The sequence below is a fragment of the Episyrphus balteatus genome, chromosome 2 (assembly GCF_945859705.1).
Source record: "Episyrphus balteatus chromosome 2, idEpiBalt1.1, whole genome shotgun sequence".
Taxonomy (NCBI): Eukaryota; Metazoa; Arthropoda; class Insecta; order Diptera; family Syrphidae; genus Episyrphus; species Episyrphus balteatus.
In genome coordinates, this window is record NC_079135.1 from 87,052,424 (window position 1) to 87,073,857 (window position 21,434).

Here is a 21,434-nt window from a genome sequence, read left to right on the forward strand (position 1 = left end):
CATGATTTCAAGGTATTTTTTAATGCTGATTCCAAAAAATCTAAAATCAAGGCAATATGACGTCTCTGAAAAAAGTTATACCTGTTTTTCATCTGTCAACCCATATTATTATAACAGTTGCTAACTTACTACCGAAAAACCCTTAAAAGTTATGGTAGATGAATCAAATTTTGCATGAAGATTTTTTAGAATTACATTTGTAGCGGTTTCTAAAAGAACTAAGTTTCTTCTTTTAAAATCCGTTTAAATCATTTCGATATCGCTTTTCTTCTCCGAAAAATCTTAAAATCAATTCAACATGTTTGGTGAATATTCTCTATGAAAAAAATCTTATGTTCGTTTGGGTTTCATGGCAAATCGCTTAAAATTTTTGCATCCCTTTAAGTTTTTTGGTTAGTTTATGGGTAAGAAAATTTTTGACTAACTAAAAAACTTAAAGGAATGCAAAAATTTTTAGCGATTTGCCATGAAACCCAAACGAACATAAGATTTTTTTTCATAGAGAATATTCACCAAACATGTTGAATTGATTTTAAGATTTCTCGGAGAAGAAAAAGATATCGAAATGATTTAAACGGATTTTAAAAGAAGAAACTTAGTTCTTTAAGAAACCGCTACAAATGTAATTATAAAAAATTATCACGCAAGATGACATAACCTCAAAAACTGTTAAAAAGGGTATTTTTGATTTTCTAACGGTAATATCTCAAAAACTTGATGTGATGGAATTTTTTTGACTTCGGATTCGAGTTCAACATACGAAAAACCATTAGAAAAGTATACCCTGACTTCTATAAAAAAAAACTTTTTGATTAGTGAAATCGAATTGGGCAGAAAAAATGAACGGACTTAGATTCGAATATCTTAAGATCTAAAAATGCCACTAATTTGATTCAAATGCCGTTAAAAAGAGGCATATTTCTTCTAAAAATAGAGCCATTATTTGAGTTTCTACTATTATTATTAACAGAGTTATTAACAAAAACGTGTGAAAAAGTACGTAAAAGTACGTTTTTTCATAACTTATTAAGCTCATAAAAAACGAATAGCTCGATAGAAAATTTTAAAAAAGCTTTTTTCTTACTATTTAGACCCCAAGGAACATTTCTGCATCAAAACATATGGAGTGCAAGACACTTCAAGTAGTGTCGCGTTCAAACGACCCGTGTACATACTGTTTTTCGGTACAAGTATAAAAATGCAAAATTTGTTTTTTTCTTGGTATCATTGTAGAATAATCTGTAAGTAAAGAAATAATTGCTGATCTAGATCATGTAGATTGAAGAAGCGTTATAGTTCATGGTGGAAATAAGTATTAAAAATATTTTTCCTACTCAACAACCCTCAAACCATTCAACCGTGATAATCGCTCTTCAATTCTCTAGTTTACTTCCGAGTTCGATTTCGGACGTACCATCAAATGCAGAGATTTTTACTTCATGTTTTTTCTTATTTTTATTTTTAAACTCTAAACTAATGTTCGTCAGTATCTCCGTTTTGTTTTTTTTTTTTATTATTATTTTTACGCAAATTGTATCAAAACTGAGCAAATTTTGTTTACCTTTGATTTGTTAACCTTACTAAGCTAAGACAAATTAATTTTAGTAAAAACATTAAAACTTAAATTTTTCGTTGACTTTGTTTTAAAAATTTAAATATTCTTGTTTTGCAAAAAAAAAATCAAAGCAAAAACTGTTAAAAAAAAATTGCACGACTGCTCTTATGCTTAAAGTGACTATAATGTTAAAGCTTTTTATTCAAGAAATTTAAAATTTGATATTTTGAAGAAATTTCATAGCATAAAAAAATTAAATCTGTTTTTATAATTAATTAAACTCCGTTTTAAATTATCTTAAAAAAAAAAACAAATATGCCATTTTATTTCTTGTATAAAAAGGTATTTTTAGAAAAAAATTTTCGAAAATTGTAGGAGCCGTTTTTTAAAAAAATAATTTTTTATATATAAAAATTTTTTAACATTTTTCAAAAAAAAAAGTTGGTATGCCATTTTGAAGAAATAATTAATTTACACATAAAAACTAAATTTCAAAATTTTTCATTGATCCGTTTTCAAAAAATTGATTTTTCGAAAAAAAATTTTGAAATATTTTTTAAAAAACCAAAAATGCGTTTTTTGAAAATTTTCTAAAATTTTAATATTATCTTTACTTACACACTTTTGTATAAAAGTTTTCATTTAAATCGGGTTAATGTTGTACGAGATATTCAGAAACGAAAAAAACCGTTCTATGACAGGTACCGTTAATATGGTACAAAAAATATTTTTTTTATTTAAAAAGTTGGCTTTTATGTGAAGTACTACACACAAAAATTTTAATCAAAATCGTTAGAGCCGTTTTTGAAAAAAATTAACTTTTCTATTTCCGTTATATGGCAGGTACCGTTAGTTTTGCTCATAAAAAAAAAAAATTCAATTTCCCCTCTAGGGAATCACCAAAAACTGCTAACTACCAAGTTTGAAGAAAATCACTTCACTCGTTTAGGCTGCAGCTCCAGATAGAGACAGACACACAGACAGACAGACAGTTTTTGCCGGACCCACTTTTTTGGCATTCTCCATCATCGTAATGTTATGTAAAATTGTTATCTCCAGTTCGATTTTTTTTACGAATCCTAAACTTGCCCTTTAGTACCTATATCGCAAGTAAAAAAGTTAAAAATTGCGTTTTTTAAATTGAAATTGTAAAACCCGCTACCCGACACTATGGGCAGGAAGCATCGATAGGTTGCACAAAAATGTCGACAAAAACTGCAATTTGGGTTGTATTTGTTGATGATTATACGTGCAAAATCCGTTGGAATTGAAATCCTAGCTGTTCCTTTTCAAAAGTTATTCATATTTTTGTATTTCTAATCGGGACAATTTGGAATAAAAATCAAAAGTTCTCAGGCGACAAGAATTGATAATGGTATTTTGTAGAGGAGTTTAATACAATAATTTTTTACTATGGGAGGGGGGTCCATCTCCCTCCGTTTAGTCAGAAGGGGCAATTTTCTAAAATATCACATTAAATACAAAAAAAAATTATTAAAAAACAACGGCAACACTTACAGTTATGAATGATACCTTTTTCAAAAGCTAGAATTGTACACTTGATTCTAATTTTCAAATCAAATTATTGCAATTAATTGTTCTCGAAATAATAAACTTCAAAGTCAAAATTTGGGAAAAAAAGTAAAAAAAAACACATTAAATACTATTTTAACCAAGACTGTAAATTTAAATATGAAATAAATCAACGAAATAAACTGCCTCAATTAATTTCTTATCAAATACTGAAAACCATACGCTTCTATGCCTTATAATATCCGAGAAAATCGAAAATAAGAAAACTACCTTTTTATCAGATTTTCATTTTCTTAACTATTTTCGCTTATATTCTGAAGAATTCTGAAGAAAATTTGCCTTCACCCAAAATCGCACCCTTCCCAAATCCTATAAAAGTGTGTCCAAGCAGGGGGGTTGCAAGGGGGCATACTGCTTGCAAGCATTATGTTTATGTAAACACGAACACAGCTAAAAAATACAAATCTGATAAAAAGTAGTTTTTTAATTTTCCATTTTCTCTAAAACTAGAAGGCATAGAAGCATATAATTTTCATAATTTTCAGAATTTGGTTATAAATTAACTGAGGTAGTTTATTTCATTGATTTATTTCATATTTAAATTTACAGTCTTGGTTTCAATAGTATTTAATGTGTTTTTTTTTTTACTTTTTTTCCCAAATTTTGACTTTGAAGTTTATTATTTCGAGAACAATTAACTGCAATAATTTGATTTAAAAATTAGAATCAAGTGTACAATTCTTGCTTTTGAAAAAGGTATCATTCATAACTGTAAGTGTTGCCGTTGTTTTTTAATAATTTTTTTTTCTATTTAATGTGATATTTTAGAAAATTGTTTTCCTGACTAAACGGAGGGAGATGGATCCCCCCCCCCCTTCCCATAGTAAAAAATAATTGTATTAAACTCCTCTACAAAATACCGTTATCAATTCTTGTCGCCTAAGAACTTTTGATTTTTATTCCAAATTGTCCCGATTAGAAATACAAAAATATGAATAACTTTTGAAAAGGAGCAGCTAGGATTTCAATTCCAACGGATTTTGCACGTATAATCACAAACAAATACAACCCAACTTGCAGTTCTTGTCGACATTTTTGTGCAACCTATCGATGCTTCCTGCCCACCGTGCCGAACAGGGAACAATTTACAGACCGATTTCAAACGGTTAATACCTACATTTTTGTGAAGGCAAACAAATCTTGGGTTTTCTGTATTGGATTAAGCTTGGGAAATTGAACTTCATTTAGACATCAAGTCAAAAACAAAGGGATTAGAAAGCTAATTGCCCTGTCAATTCCAATTTCTTAAAATGTAACTTAATTCAAACTCCATTATAATGTCAGTTTAATGGTAGTATCCCGTAGCGAAGCAGAGGGAGTAATATAAAGGAGTTAGTTGGTCGCCCAGGAGTAGGTTAGTCTTGCGATCATCCTGAACTACGCCGTCATTTTATGATCAAAAAATTTCAAGTAGCCTATTCTGATACCTATTGATATACTTAACCAAACTAAACAAACTTCAAGAGAAAATAATGTTTTTCCTTTGTTTTATACGCGGATGAAAATGACACCCGATTTCGTGACTACTACAATTTTAATATTTGCACAATGCACAATATTGCACTGCACTCATACGAAAATACTTACAACTAAAAAAATGCTTTAAACTATCAAAATAATGAAATTTTAAAGACTTTTTTTTTAATCGCCATCAAAATGGAATAAAAATTCGCGGACACATGCCCTCATTTATATAAAGAAAACAATAAAATACCAAAAAGTTAGTTTAAGATTTAAATAAATTAAGGATTCACATGTGTAGCAAAAGTTTTAATTAAATATTAGATTTTTAGAATAGATCAATATTTATTATATATTTAAATAAAAATATCAGAAAATCAAAATACTTTCTGCATAATAATTAAATGTTAAATTTATAACAAATAACAGGCATTATGTTTAATAAGTTTCTTCTTAAGTGTTTACATTTTTTTTTAATTTTATGCTAATGTTTTGACTTTCTGATATGCTTTTTTTTTTCTTAATTCGTATAAAATATGTATCCATACCATTATAAAACAATATCTTTGAAACGGATTTTAAATTTACGAATACAAAAAAAATTAATTAATGTCAATTAAGAGGAAGCACGTGGTGATTCTAGCTCGATATTATCAAAAGTTCAATTCTAAGTTTTCTAGTTTCTTAAAAAAAAAATTAAATCATTTTGGTCAAGAAAAATAGAAACAAATTTGTATTTGGTAGAATAAATTAATCATCAATCGTGCGCTACCTTATGCGGTCATTATCATATTTTGTTTGATGTACAAATGTACATATAGTATGTTTTTATATACATGATTAAAATCAATAGAAGTTTGCACACAGAAACAACTTTTCATTGGATTTTTTTTTATATTTTAATTTTGGGTCGAGTTTTATTTATAAATTTCATTAAATATTATTTAAGATCATGTTCATTCAGAATTTACAATAAAAGAATGTAAAATTGAACCTTTTGTTGTAAACTTGAAAATATTCAAATGAATCTAATCGATGAATTAATAAAAAAAAAATCTTGCAGACATTATGGGTTCTGTTGTTATTGACTACTTTCGGCTTGTGAATTTTTTTTTCTTTTTTTTTATTTTTAGGAAATATTGTAATATAAAAAGTAACCATGTGTCCACAATGTATATTCACACACATATTATGTACATTCATACATGCTGACCGACTATAGAAGTGATGTTCCTTAGCCGTGAAGTATACATGCATTGATCCCAGGAAAAATTAAATGCACTCAACTGAACCGTGCATTTTCTTCGCCAAGGTCACAAAAATGAAGTCGAGCTTTTAGCTGTATATATTGTATCCTAATCTAAACAGATCTACTACGATTTCTCGCTAATTTGTATTTTCTATAAAATTGCAAATCTTAAACGACTAATTTTAAACTTAAAAATACAATGCGTATACGCCACAGTGCCCCCATAGATTTAAAAATTTTCTTATAATGACATACATAGATAAAACTACATTTAAGAATTGATGTAATATCATGTAGTGTGATATTAAAATGAAGCCCCAGAAGACTAGAGTGATGTCGATTCTCGATTGTCAAGTGATGCAAACTTCGAAATGCGAACAAAAAATAAATAAACTCTTGTTTTTTCTTTTATTTTTGACAGTTCAATTCAAATATTTGTATTTTTTTACCTAAAAAGATAGGCCTCTTCATTGTGAACTCGTAACTGTAAAAGAAAATTTGTTTCGAGACTTTGCTTTGATCCGAAAATAGATATCAGCTTCAGAAGAAAAAAAAAATATTTTGATGGCAAATATTTCAGCAACCAGACCTTGAAGAAACTTTTGGTTTGCAGTTATGAATAGACTTTAAAGAGACCTTTCTTTAAATGTTTCACTCGATGGATTTGGAGGAAATTTTTGAAAATGTATTTTTTTTAGGCAAGGTGTTAACCTTGATTTTTTAGCGAAAATCCGAAAAAAAAATAAATTTGTACTTTTTTACCTAAAAAGATAGGCCTGTTCATTCTGAACTCGTAGCTGTAAACCAAAACTTGTTTCGAGACATTGAACCGAAAATATCAGCTTCAGAAGAAAAAAAAAAAAATATTTTGATGGCAAATATTTCAACAACCAGACCTCGAAGAATCTTTTGGTTTGCAGTTACGAATAGCCTTTAAAGAGACCTTTCTTTTGATGTCTCACTCAGTGGATTTGGAGGAAATTTTTAGAATATATATTTTTTTTAGCGAAAATCCGAAAAAAAAAATAAATTTGTATTTTTTACCTAAAAAGATAGGCCTGTTCATTGTGAACTCGGAACTGTAAACCAAAACTTGTTTCGAGACATTGATCCGAAAATATCAGCTTCAGAAGAAAAAAAAAAAAATATTTCGATGGAAAATATTTCAACAACCAGACCTCGAAGAATCTTTTGGTTTGCAGTTACGAATAGCCTTTAAAGACACCTTTCTTTTGATGTCTCACTCAGTGGATTTGGAGGAAATTTTCGAAAATGTATTTTTTTTAGGCAAGGGGTTAACCTTGATTTTTTAGCGAAAATCCGAAAAAAAATAAATTTGTACTTTTTTACCTAAAAAGATAGGCCTGTTCATTGTGAACTCGGAACTGTAAACCAAAACTTGTTTCGAGACATTGATCCGAAAATATCAGCTTCAGAAGAAAAAAAAAATATTTCGATGGCAAATATTTCAACAACCAGACCTCGAAGAATCTTTTGGTTTGCAGTTACGAATAGCCTTTAAAGAGACCTTTCTTTTGATGTCTCACTCAGTGGATTTGGAGGAAATTTTTGAAAATGTATTTTTTTTAGCGAAAATCCGAAAAAAAAAATAAATTTGTATTTTTTACCTAAAAAGATAGGCCTGTTCATTGTGAACTCGGAACTGTAAACCAAAACTTGTTTCGAGACTTTCATCCGAAAATATCTGCTTGAGAAGAAAAAAAAATATTTCGATGGCAAATTTATCGGCAACCAGACCTTGAAGAAACTTTTGGTTTGCAGTTATTTTCGGACGCATTACCTCGCTAGGGCCAAATACGGTCAATTGTTTGAAAAAACAGCTGAAATTGACTTTCCCATGAAATATTAAGCTCAATGTCACCTTCCATTTGATACCAAACTCGTCCCTGTACTCTCGGGGCCATAACTCCATAGTAAAATGGGCTTTACCTTTCTAATTTGAATATAAATATAAAAGTCTTTTAATTCAACTTTAAGCTATAATATTTTTAAATACAACAAAAATAATATTTCACTATGTAGTTTTTAAATACAACAAAAATAATATTTCACTATGTAGTAGATATCACCCAACATTTAATTTTATATTCATTCAAATCTTTCCCTGCTGTTATTATAAGTTCATCATTTTTGAAGTGTGCTGATGTAACAATTGAAATTGGACCTACAAATAAATAATTTTTTTTTAGCAAAGAAAAAAAAAATAAAATTATAATAGCTACCTTTAAATATTTGTTCATATAAATACAATTTAACTTGTACTAAATCCCATATATAAATAAATCCATCATCATTAACATTTATCAAATAATCATTTTCATTCCAACTCAATGATATTGGTGTTGAGTCGAGTTTTTTCTTAAAAAGATTCATTCCAGTTTTCATGTCTGTAACATGTATTACACCATCTGCACTGCAAGATGCAAGTTTTGAATGATTTTTATTCAAACAAATACTAAACACTGTGTCGTGATGTTTTTGAAATAAGATCGGATCAGTTTGACCTGTAAGGCTGATAACATCTAAATCGAATGTCCAAACCCATATGTCTCCATTTTTAGTTCCAATAATCACTTGAAATTGATCATGGGTTTTCTTGGTACAAAGACCCATTACATCGCAGTCAAATTCATATTGAGCTAACATTGAGTTCGAAAGTCTATACATTTTTCCATTGAGATCCTTAAAGCCTTTCCAAACTCTAAATGACAAAAATGGTTTTTATAGTATAGTAAAAAAAAATTAAATATTAATAGTTTACTTGACACTGCAATCCCAACTTCCAGAGGCAAGGATTCCCAAATCTTGATCGAGACTAAGGCAAGATACCGAATCTTCATGAGCTGGTATCACATCAGACACTTTTCCGTAATCACATTTATATAAATTTCTTTAAAAAATAATTAATTAATAAAATATGTTTTTTCTTTATTTTTTCACTTCCTTACATGTTGTTATCCCAAGATCCAACAACCAAAGAATTTGAATCGGTCATCTTAACACAGGAACTAATTGGAAGTTTTCCAAACGAAATACTCCTAAAATAAGATTTTTTTGTGAAAAAAAATATGGAATTTTAATAATAAGTTGGTGTTTGTGACCAATTCTTTATAATTATATAATTTAAGTTGTTTAATTGGAACTTTATTCTGAGGTATTTTAAATCTAACCTTGTTTGCCTTTTATCTTTAAGCGAATAGCATTTAAGAAGACCATCCTTTCCAGTTGAAACGACTGTATCGTCATCAACTAGAATTGATGTTATAGATTCCTTGTGACCTGAATATGAATATTTTAGTTCCAAATGAGGTTGACTCTCTGTAAAATAAATTAATCATTAAATTGAAAGGACCACTACAAGCCTTTCGAGTCTTACCCTTTTCTGGACTTTCATCAGTTTTTTCCTTGATTTTAGAATTCCTTGATACATGAGGTTTATCAAATAACTGAGTTGGAATTTGTCCAAATTCTGATATTTGTATTTCAAGGGCATGACGACGTACAGGATCATTAACAGAATCAAGATCAACAGAACCTTCATAGCTTAAGTGGTAGAATACTAAAAACAATAGTTTTAGAAAAAAAAAAAACAGTTTGTTAAAATACTTACCATTGTCTGCTGAAACGGCTTCAGATCCTTTCTGACAATAGCCAAAAATTAGATCAATCCAGTGATGTAAGTTCTCTGAAACATATTCAGACTCTAATGCTTCTCTAAAATAAATCAAACACTTTGAGAACAAGAAGGTTCAGAAACACTTTTTTACCTCAATTTTGAAATAAATTGTGATGGTGAATTTTTCGCCCATGGCGGCAATTGTACATGATTAACAGAAGCTCCTGTAAATCTTTGTCCAAAATTAATTTTGTATGAATTCAAGAGAAAGTCTCCACCTTGTGATGTATCATAAAATTCTGGTATTAGTTCCTAAAGAACAAAAAAATGTATTGAATTTGGAATTTCTGATAGAAGGATGCTAAAAATAAACCTTAAAGTCAGCCATATTAGTTATACAATTGTTAAAACTATCTTGGACGCTATTGAACATTCTATCGGGATGATCAAATCTACCATTTTGTAGGCATAACATTAAATGCGGATATTTTCGAACCTAAAATATAAAAAACAAAGAAAAGTAATTACTTGAGAATGTTATGTTTTCCACAAAGCCTTACCAAGTAAAAAAGGATAAACCCTGGAGTTGAATAATGAGATCCATATAAATATCTGAAAATTAGGAGTTTTTTACATAAAAGAATATTACAATAAACGTTGACATACTTTGGTTCATCCATCTCTTCGTATCTTTCTTTTAGACGTTTCAAACGTTCAGCATTTAGAGCCCCTATAGGTTTTTTTAAATCACGATAAATACTTTCATCATTGAGATTAAGCGTTTCTGATGTATAGTCAGTTATTACCCAAGGAAAAACTGGATATTGGGTCAAGTCTTTAAATGATCTATCTGCCAAGCTATTAAAATAAAACAAAATTCATTCAATCATTTGGATCACTTTGACATGTATTTATATCTTACCCATTTAAATATAGTAAATATTGATAATTCGATATTAGACGGTTTTGCCATTTAAGTGTCATACTATGTTGTTCAATATTTGGTGGTTTAAAATCAGATTGTTCTTCAACCAATGATATAAAATTATTTCGATCTATAACATTTTTAAATGAAACATATAAATGTTGATTGTGATTCCAATAAATTTCTAATCCCTAAAAGAAATAATGAATTTTTTTGTTAAATAAATTGAAATTTATGCACAAGACAAATCATTACTATGTGCCTCAATAAGAATCGTCGTTTAGTAAAACTTGTAACACTATCCAGTTTAATTTTTATCACAGGTTCCTGGAAGAGTTTATAATGTTTTATTTTATTATTATTTTGTATGATAGAAAAAGAAGTTTTCTTACAGATTGTATATTATTGTAATGCTGCAGGTAGATAAATGAATTGGTGAGTAAAATTCGAGCAGGATTCAAGACGAGCGGGTTAACTTCATTGACATTGTACTCAACGACAATCTTTTCATAAATACTGTTCAACCATAGTGGATCGAACTTGATTCGTTTTTGTAAGGAATAAACAATAGCAGCTATCTGGAAAAAGTTATTTATATTTTATTAGATTTAAACTTCAAATATTTACAAAATTCGTGTGGAGTAAATAAAGTGCAACAATTCCAATTTTTTGGACGTTTATTTTTGATTTTTGAGAAAACTGACTATCGAATTGTTTTATATAAGCAGACCTGGAAAATGTGTGTGTTTTTTTTTTAATCAAAATACAACATTATATTTTCGTTAGCAATTAATCTTAAATTTTTAATACCAATATGTATTCAAAAAAGAGAATTATTAGAAACCGAGTTTTCAACACACTTTTTGTTTATTAGAGTCATTGAAAATTGACAAAAGTCGGCCTCAATCATTGGTTTTGATTACATTTTGAGAATTATTATTAATTTGTGTAATACACTATACACTGGTTGTCGGATTCAAGTTACTTTCAATTATATCTATCTGCAAATGCAAATTTTTCCAAACAGGCTTTCATTCTAAAGGAGAAAAGGAGACCCCTTCTACTTATATTTGTTGGCTTACAGAGATATTTTTTTTTAAACTTTTATACATTTTTGATCATTCAACAATGAAAAATATATTAATAATAAATGAAAGTAAACGTTTGTTGGTTTTTATAGCAGAAAATTTTTAGTCAGTAAAATACTGAGTACCAATAAAAATCGGCTTAAATTTTAATATATGGTAAAAATTACTTATTTAGTTTAAATAAATTCGGTCAAAAATATATCTGATAACTCTTTTTTTGATGTCTTTAGTTAGCTTGTAATAGATTTCATAACTGTAGCCTTTTCTTAAAGGCAAAGACTCAAGGCTTAATGGTTTTTCAAATTATCTCCATAGAAGCTGAAATAATTTTTATTCCACTTGGGGCCAATTTTTCAATACTCAGATAAAAATCAGTTTTAGCTTATTCCGAAGAATATCTATTTTTTGTACATTGAAATTATTCGTTTGATAGAAAAATTAGGTAGGAATATTTCCTGCTTTTATCCAGTTGGAAAAATAATTCTATAATTTTTTAAAAATGTGTTGATTAATAGGAAACATTTAATTTAAATTATTGCCAACGGGATATTCACTAGATTTTTTTTTTTAATTCACACTACTTTAATAAAATTTATGTATAAAAATCAATAAAGTCATAAGCGAGAAAGTCGAAAACAAGAAATACTTTATGAAACGGCTTAAATTGAAATTTACACATTTTTTTAACCGTTAAAAACAAGATTCTTCTTAACAGATATCAGTTATATAGATATTGCAACCCAATATATATTAACTCACTGTCTATCGAAAGATAACTTGAATTTCCACTTATTTTGCAGCATATCGTTTGTCTCGGGACGATTTGTGTTTTTTTCCAAGCAATTTTTATAAGTTGGAATGGAATATAGTAACATAAGCTCTAGGGTACACCGGTTTAAAAAAAAAAATAGCGCAAAATTTTAAACGATTTAGTAAATTGCTAGAGTCATACGGATTTTTAACTTAGTAACTTAATAAATGGCTTTAGCAATTTACTACATCGTTTAAAATTTTGCGCTAATAGCTTCAACGAGTTAGGCTGTAATTCGAGGTAGACACAAAAAGAAAGATATATGTGTACATAACTTTGAATATTTTGTGGGATTTTCTACTATCGCCATATCATATTTAAACTTTATTTTGAAGTCATTTTTTTAGAAACTTGTCTTTTTCGGGAGTAAAAGACAAAAACCTGACAGAATCAAGGATAAAATAGGTGCATTGTTTCCTATATTGTTAACCTTACTTTTCTTTTTACATGCTATTTTCTAAATAGAATTTAATTTTTGCTCCTGACTGTATAGACATACTTATTATGCATATAATTATACTGTTCTGCGGAAGTTAGAAATCCTATGCAATCCGAATCCGGAGTTATAGAAATAATTTTTCAGAAGGATACCACTCTGATTCACACAATGGTTAAAAACTTGGTTGGAAAGCTTAAGTTAAAAAATAAATGTGTGCAGTCTTTTTTTTTTTAATTAATTTGTGTGATTAACTAACTTGGGCATATTAGGAAGGTAAGAAGCCATTTTCAAAAAAAGAGAGGTCATAGATGGCTTCGAAACCACCTGGGATAAGCAGACCTGTTGAAATTTATTGACGATTCTTTAAAAAACCGTATTTGTTTTAAATAGCGTAAGGGGTTCAATGGTTGGCACCCCCGATTTTTGTACCAATTATTGGCACCCTTCATGCAATAAAGCATTTCACAAAAACACAAAATGCGCAGGAAAAAAAATCATGTTTTTTTCATAAACTGTATAATTTCTCTACAATTCTGCATTTTTATTTAGGTCTATTTCATTCTCAGTTTCTTTTAATTAGTAAAAAAGTAAAGCCGTTCTAAGTTCATGAAAAAAGTGCAAAAAATACAGTGTTTCCGCTAAGGACACTGAATTTAGTAACTGTCCGTTTTTGATTATTTTTTGAGTTTTTGGATGAAGATTTATTTTTTTTAAGCTTAACAAATAAAAAATATGTTCAAATTAATTAAAAAAAGGGTGTCAATAATTGGTCCCATATAAAATAGTGGTTTTATTGTTGGCAGAGGGGTGCCAATAATGCGTGCTTTGGGACACCAATCGTTGGCACTGCCAATAATTGTACCTTTAAGACTGCACCGTGTATCCGTTATAAGTTTATGTTTGAAAAATGGGGAAAAAAGAGCTCAAAAGGATTGTTAGATTTGCCAAAAACTCGTTACAGACGATTTGTACGTGATTTCCAAGACCCGTTTTGATTTTATTTTATTATCTCGTTCTTTTAACGGATATCTCCTTTATAAAGTTTTCGAGATATTGCAATTTTCTCGAAAACGGCTCCAACGATTTCGATTAAATTTGGCGAACGCAATGTTCCAAAAAAATTCTAACAAAAAAGCGTGTTTAGTTTAGCAGAAATATGACGTTTCTCTTTTTTGCGAAAATGACATAATTTTTAGTTAAATTTAAACTTAAAAAAAGATTTAACTTCCAAAAATTATCTAAGATAAAATTATGTAATTTGAAATGCAAGAACCAGTACATACGACCCAGTCGTGCATTTTATTTATGTACGCTAAATGAAGATTTTTTTTATATTAAACTGTTTTTAACTAAACTTTAATAAAAACTACTAAACTTTAATTTGACATATAAAACATATTTCTAACTCTTTAAATGCGAGACTAATTCGCAATTCAAAGTGAAAAAATGCTTAGGGGCGCCAACCATTGTACCTGTTACGCTACTTACGAGTAAAAAGCCGTTTATTTGAAAAAAATTATTAACTTTTGTTTTAGTTTTAATTTTATTGACATCAAATCAAAACTTCGGGTAAAACTTTTCTAAATTTCCGACACAGTTGTATTATGTTGTTGCTCAGTTTAAATTACTTTCTGTTTTAATCGAAAAAGTTTTTTTAAAAATGGCGAGTTTTTGAGAGTATCTACTATGAGTGAGGCTAATCCAACATTTCAAAAAATATTTTGTTGACATTATCTAGTCTTTTCTTAGAAGAATTCAATTGAATTATGTACTTATATCAATTCTAGTAAAAAAAACTTCTTCTTGACTTTCGCTTTAAAAAAAAAAAGAGTCAAGACTTCTGTTATGCTCAAAATAGTGCGGTTCTTAGTGTTAAAAAGTAACGATTGATACAAATTCTTATTACATACATATATTAAATTCTTTTTAGTGAGACCGGTTAAATAAATAATGCAACATTAGCCCTGTTCCATTGGAGGTGGTAGTTTATTACTAGTAGATGTTTTGGTTAATCTAGTACCATCATCTACTCATGCTCTTCTTACCGAGTAGATACGATTTGTATTGAATTCGTTGAAAGTGCGTTCCATTGAAAATCGCTAGTAAACTACTAGTAGTACTTTGCCACCTCCCAAAGGAACAGGGCTATTATCAGTTTCGAATAATATGAAATCTAGAAAGCTTATCCATGGATCTTTTTAATTCATATTAATTCTAAGAGCTTAAAATATATAATTGTAAACAAAAATTCCTACCATACTACTTTGCTCCAGGTTAGGAAGGCTAGATGCTCTTTGTAGCTGTTGCAAAAGAGGAATCACATCGTCGTCCACTTTAACATAATGAAAAACAAAGCGAAATGACCTTTCGCAGTTAACAAATTTGTAAGGAGCTATAACATTGTTTTCTAAAAGTTCAACGTACTGACTGCACCTGAAAATGAGACAAACAAATAAAAACAAAATTGGAATTTCATTACCAAAGAAAGTTTACCTTATATTTAATAAATTCTGTTGATTATTTTCATTGTCTGTAGCTATTGTCGAGCACTTGCTGTAGTACATTTTAATCAAAGGAATTTGCTTTTTCTTTGGTTCAAATAGAAGCGATTTCGAACACATTTTTAAGCGGCCTTGGATCGGATTTGAATCGTCGTTGTTAATTATTGCATCATTGATTTTGGTGGATTTGATTTGCGGCAAAAGATCGACAGAGAAATCTTCAAAATAGATTTCATTTGGATCTAATAAAAGAAGTGAAAATCTAACAAAACAAGAACAACTTTTGTGAGTAACAAAATCGGATTAAAAACTTGCTTTTAAAATACCTTTGTTTATCCATTTTATTTAATTATTTTTAATTTTTCAACTAGTAGAAACCAAATGATTGTTGAAGAAATAAAATGAAAAAATTAGTCAGAGTTCTTAAGTTATAGGTCAAAAAGGGGAATTTTTATTGCAATACAAGAAGAGATAAACAAAATAGAAATTTATTTTTTGTAGATAAGATCAACCGGTTGTTTTCATTCCACAAAATATATTGTTGCTTCTGTCTTTTTAAATAAATAATTTAAATGTTCTATTATCACACAATAAATAATTTAATTTATAAATTTAAGGAAATTTGTTTTTTTTTTTTCAATTCATTTTTGTTTGCAAATTAACATATTTTTTGCAAAACAAAAATTATTTACAAAGAATCTGTCAGAGTGACAGGTGAAAGTGACAGAGAAACAACATTTTGCAGCTGAACGGAGAGACTGCGTTCAGAGAGTAAATGGGCGCTTTCAATATACATATATTCAAAATTTGATATCTTTGAAAAAAAAATAACGTCTCGATTTTCAAACAAAATTTTGAGATTGCTTTAGCCCTGTTCCTTTGGGAGGTGGCAAAGTACTACTAGTAGTTTACTAGCGATTTTCAATGGAACGCACTTTCAACGAGTTCAATACAAATCGTATCTACTCGGGAAAACCGAGTAGATACGCTGGAGCTTTACCGAAGCTCTACCGAGATTTGACAGATAGCTTCGGAAGAGCTTGTATAGCTCTTTAATACAATGTCTTATCGAAATTAAAAAACAACTACAAAAACAAAAAACAAATTTTTTTTTACTGGTTTTAGTTTGATTTTAAATTATGAATTTTATCTTTTGTGCAAAAAAAACGACATCGAGATTTTTGAAAACAAAACAATTTGCCTTTTAAAAACAACAAAAACTTTATCTGTATATATTTTTGAAAAATCCAGTTAATTATCCAGATTTTACTTTCTCTCGATAAAAACAGTAGTGCCAAGGTAGTTTAATTGTTGTGTTCATACGGAAATATCTGAAAATATTAACAAAAAAAGCGAAGAAAATAAGGTTTGAAAAAAGCTCTCATAGAAAAAAATTATCAAAAATTTGTTTGACATAGTTGCATTGAAATGTTAATATTTCGGTATATACCTTAGGTGAAGCTTTTATAGAGGGCTCCAGTTTCTTTAAGTTTTTCGATGAGTGCACGCTTCCATTTTATTTTCATAAGATGGCTGTCATCAACAAGCGTGTTTATTTACAGCTGCGGAACCGGACTCGCACTGAAAAACGAAGGCTTCTATAAAGCTTTACAGGTGTTACTGTAGCTCCTGTAAAGCTTTATAGAAGGGATATTGTTTGTTGGGGACCCCTATCCATTTATATGGCGTTACAATGTGTTAGGTATAGGAACAAGCATTCCATATCCTCTAAGGTATATACGCAATGCACTTTTCAGATAAAAATCTTAAATGGATCCTGATAAGATTGTTGAAAAAATATATACATAAAATTACCAAAGTTTTTTCGAAAAGTTAGAAATAAAAATAAAAAAGTTTCCACGGTTGATTTTTACAAAATCGAAATAAAAATCAATATGGCTACCTTCAAACGCTTATAACACAAGAACGACGCAACTAATTTTAATGGTTATGGTCTTAAAATGTAGCTAAAAATATACCAATGATTTTTGGTTTATTGTGAAAAAAAAATTTTTGAATCCAACATGGATGCCATGGCCATACAAATGGTTTTTTGTTTTTTTGTGAAAATTTTTTTTGCATCCAACATGGATGTAATGGGCTGCCCACTTCGGCGTTAAAATAAAAAAAAAGCAACGTTTTTGACAGACAGCTGCCAAAGTGTATGTACAGTGGCTCCAAATGTTTGCATGGATTTTAAAACTCCCGATGTCGTTTTTTTGCACAAAATCTATATAGATAAACAAAAAACACACCTATTATTCCATTTGTTATAAGTATATCAATTAATATAATAATTTTAAAAGTATATAATTTTTTTAACACACCCAGGAATCGAACTTCGTATCTGCTTGGTGGCAGTCCGCCACTCTACCCAACCCACATGGCTATCCTAGTATATTCATTAATGAAGTCAAAAACTTAATCAGTTCAAATAGCAGAAATGTCAAAACAAAAAATGTCGGAGCTAAATAATTCAATGTCAAAACCAAAAAGTGTCCCAACTAGATTATTCAATATCAAAACCAAAAATCAAATACTAACCTTGGTAATTTCTGTAAAGCTTCTATAAATTCATTTAGCAGGTTTTTTTTTAGCAGGTTTAAGTAAATTCTGAAGCAAGCTCAATACAAGAAGAAAGCTTGTTTTTCTTATAAGCCTGTTTAATGAATTTATAGAAGATTTACCGAAATTAAAAAGTTTTGTATTCGATTTTTGACTTTGATATTAAATAATCTAGCTCGGACATTTTTTTGTTATTTGAACTAATTAACGGCCATATTATTCACTAGTTTAAAAAATACATCTGGATGTAAAGAAATTGAAATTTCAAAAATAAATCCAAACCCATGATATTCACTATTACACAGAGAAAAAAATAGTCATTATTAACTATTTTTTTTTAAATCGGGATAACTATTTTGGATTTGGATTTATTTTTGACAATTGACAATTTTACATCCAGATGTATTTTTTAAACTAGTAAATAATATGGCCGTAAGTTTTTGATTTCATTAATGAATATACTAGGATGGCCGAGTTGGTAGAGTGGTCGACTACCACCAAGCAGTTCGTATCTGCTACTTTTAAAATTATTTTTAATGATATACTAAAAACTAATGGAATGTTATATATAATATCAGATCAAAAGATAAAATTCATGATTTTAAACCAGTTAAAAAAGAATTCTTTTTTGTTTTTGTAGTTTTTTTTTTAATTTCGATAAGACTTGTATTAAAGAGCTATACACGCTCTTCCGAAGCTATCTGTCAAATCTCAAAGCTTCGGTAGAGCTTCGGTAAAGCTTCGTTTAAGATCCTTATAGAGGGTCAAACTTGTATAACGTTCTCCTTTTTCCATGCCCAACAACATTACTAAAGTTTAAAAGAAGCTGAAATGTAGCTTTTGTAAAATCTTAACCGAAGCTGAAATGTTAGTTGGGAAGACATGTCGGACGGATTAAATATTTGTACAACTGGCACTAAGCTACGGAAATGTATATAAACTTGAACTTTAGATTAAGTTAAGTTCGTTTTTTGATATCTTGCTTGAGCTTAACCCTCTGTCGGCACACAGGTGCGAATTTGGCAGGACAAAAATAAAAAAAATTACGATTTTTCAAAAAAGTGGTCACAAAAAAGTCTCTTTATGAGGGTGAAAATATTTTTTTTCGGAATTGTGAATACAATATTCGAATTCCTCGGAATATTCTACATCAATTTCATACTTGATTCTCTATAAAATATTGTGACCGAAAAAAGTTCTAGCGACATGAAAAAGTATAAACCAAATTCGCACCCGTGTGCCTATCACGTCACAAAAAATTGGTGTGCCTACAGAGGGTTAAAATTTATCAAATAATAAGAAAGTTATCGGGAAGATTTAAACAGTTTTTGGAAAAACAAAAAACGTTCTTATAGACTTATATTATGTCGGGATAAAAGCAGTCAAAATTACGTTTTTTGTCTTTTATAACAGTAATATTTAAAAACGGAAGCCAAAAAAATACTTATGATTTCGGATTCGAGTATCAGAAAAGTATATTTTAGTTCTTGTGGCAAAAAAAAGTTTAATTTTGCTGGCCAGTGTTATTTGATACTGATTACCACTACTGAACTTTTTCAGGTTTGTTGTATTTATTCATATTTGGAATTCTATGCTATGTGAATAATATAAAATATCCCGAATCAATATTAAACTCAAATTGCATCCATATTAAAGGCTTTGAAAATCAAAAAAAAAAAAAAATAAAAAATAAAAAAAACAACTTCAAAAGTGAAGTTTTTGTTTACAAAATGCTTCGTAGGCGACCGAAACATAATAATCTAGGTTGCCAGGTTGGAATAGTGTTTAAAATATAGCTTTATATAACTTTGCTCTGAACTAAAAACTGCTAAAAACTACTTAATTATTCGAAATTATCAGTATATTAATAGTCCCGACCGAAGATTTGAAATATCTCGAAAAATTGAGTCAAGTTGGCTATAAAAAAAAGTTCTAAAAACTATCACAGTGTATTAATGTATCGTGAGTTACCAACAGACTGCTAATTTTTCTTAGCAAATGTTAAAAATAAAAAAAATGTTTTACTTAATTATGAAAATAGTTATAGTTATGCTACATTCAAGACAGTATTTTCATATCAATTCATATTGAAATTGACAAAAAAAAAACATATTTACATGTGTAATGGAAATTTTTCCAAATGTAACGTGTATGTATTACCATGGAATTGTCCTGAAGTTAGAATTTTTAATGTTTGAAGGTGGAAAAAAAAACATTTATTTCCCCTATTTCCCAGTAAAAGAATATAAAAGATTGTATATATGAATTAAATAAATAAAAGAACATAATCGCATTATATAAGAAGAATAAATATATTTTGGTTTAATAAAACTTGGCCTTTCATTGAAAAAGTAAGAAAAATATACTACGTATACGCCCGAGTGAATATATTATAATATCATTGAATAATTATATAATAATATCTACTTAAAACTTTTAGTAGCTTTACAACTTTTTATGTTTTCTAGATTTAAAATAAACTCGTATCTTATACCTCATTATACCTTATCAAACACTTTGTTGAAGTTCATTTTGGTAAATCTTTTAGATATGTCGCTGATTATTTAAGTCGAATTCACCATAGAAGTGTCCTGATCAATTTTTGCCGTGCGACTAAAATCGACTCGTAAAAAAAAAGGAACGTTAACATTTTTTCACTATTAAACACGATTTAAAAATCAGTTAAAATACCAAAGTGTCTTTGTTTGTTAGAGTATTTTAAAGGAATCTTATTTGTTGAACTATAAGATCCAAATCTATTAAGTGCACAAAAATAAGTAAGCCCAATAGTTTTATTTCATCATTTAAAATTGTAACAAACCCAACTTATTTTGATTCCATTTGCAACACTCATAATTGGCCCCTAGAAACCTTAGTTAAAGAGTTCTCTATCACAAAAAAACACCCTGTATCTAAAATACCTTCGACAAAAAACTCAGCAGGATTGCCCTCTTTTACCAAAACGTAAGGGGGTTACGAAGCAAAGCCGCTGACATTTTCATGAATTCACAAACATTTCCACATGATATATTTATTTTAACAGAAACTTGGTTAAATGCTAGCTTTTTAGACACGGAACTATTTTGTCAAGAGTTCTTAGTTTACAGAAAAGATCGCCACGCCGGAAATGCAAAGGAACTCGGAGGTGGTGTCTTAGTAGCGGTTCGAAATAAATTTGTTTCTTCTTCCATATCATTCCCGTTTAAGCTCTCAATTGGCTTAATCTGCGTTAAAATTTCTTCAATGACTAAATCAATTTATATTCTAAATGTATATATTCCTCCAAAAAGTACATCATGCTCTTATACAGAGCTTTCGATGGCTTTAGATTACGTACTTGACTTGTCTTGCTCCAATAGCAACATATTACTTTTAGGAGACTTCAATTTACCTCACATTGATTGGGTCCCTTCCGATGATGAAACATATCAAGAAGCTTCACTAACATCTTCACAAAATGAGCTTGCTTTATTAGACAAAATTTTGTATACTGACTTACAGCAGATAAGCTGTATTAAAAACTATAAAAATCGAATTCTCGATTTAGTATTTTCCTCTGACGCTATTAGTACTCTTGTTCTAGAGTCTAGAACTGGTATCACTAATATAG

At 29.0% G+C, this 21,434-nt stretch overlaps 1 protein-coding gene across 2 annotated transcripts; it reads right to left on the bottom strand.

Annotated features, from left to right (window-relative positions):
• Nucleotides 1-7,907: 7,907 nt before the first annotated feature.
• LOC129911268 (protein FAN-like) lies at nucleotides 7,908-15,723 on the bottom strand. 2 transcript variants are annotated; one of them, XM_055988998.1, is made up of 18 exons: nucleotides 15,586-15,723; nucleotides 15,252-15,521; nucleotides 15,014-15,191; nucleotides 10,813-10,998; nucleotides 10,676-10,747; nucleotides 10,418-10,611; nucleotides 10,162-10,353; nucleotides 10,056-10,107; nucleotides 9,869-9,991; nucleotides 9,647-9,807; nucleotides 9,490-9,593; nucleotides 9,256-9,438; nucleotides 9,050-9,197; nucleotides 8,828-8,917; nucleotides 8,641-8,769; nucleotides 8,384-8,580; nucleotides 8,102-8,287; nucleotides 7,908-8,043 (listed from the first exon to the last, which is right to left on the bottom strand). In XM_055988998.1, the coding sequence occupies exons 1-18, from the start codon at nucleotides 15,597-15,599 to the stop codon at nucleotides 7,931-7,933; spliced, it is 2,592 nt and encodes an 863-aa protein (XP_055844973.1). In that variant the 5' UTR covers nucleotides 15,600-15,723; the 3' UTR covers nucleotides 7,908-7,930. The 2 variants fall into 2 exon arrangements, with proteins under 2 accessions (XP_055844973.1, XP_055844972.1); XM_055988997.1 differs by having other exon boundaries at nucleotides 8,102-8,580.
• Nucleotides 15,724-21,434: the final 5,711 nt, after the last annotated feature.

What these genes read in the sequence shown, in the direction of transcription:
- LOC129911268 (XM_055988997.1), bottom strand. An exon ending in TATTTACTATATTTAAATGG is followed by an intron (nt 10,354 to 10,417) that starts GTAAGATATAAA and finishes TTATTTTAATAG; the next exon opens with CTTGGCAGATAGATCATTTA. An exon ending in ATATGAACAAATATTTAAAG is followed by an intron (nt 8,044 to 8,101) that starts GTAGCTATTATA and finishes ATTTATTTGTAG; the next exon opens with GTCCAATTTCAATTGTTACA.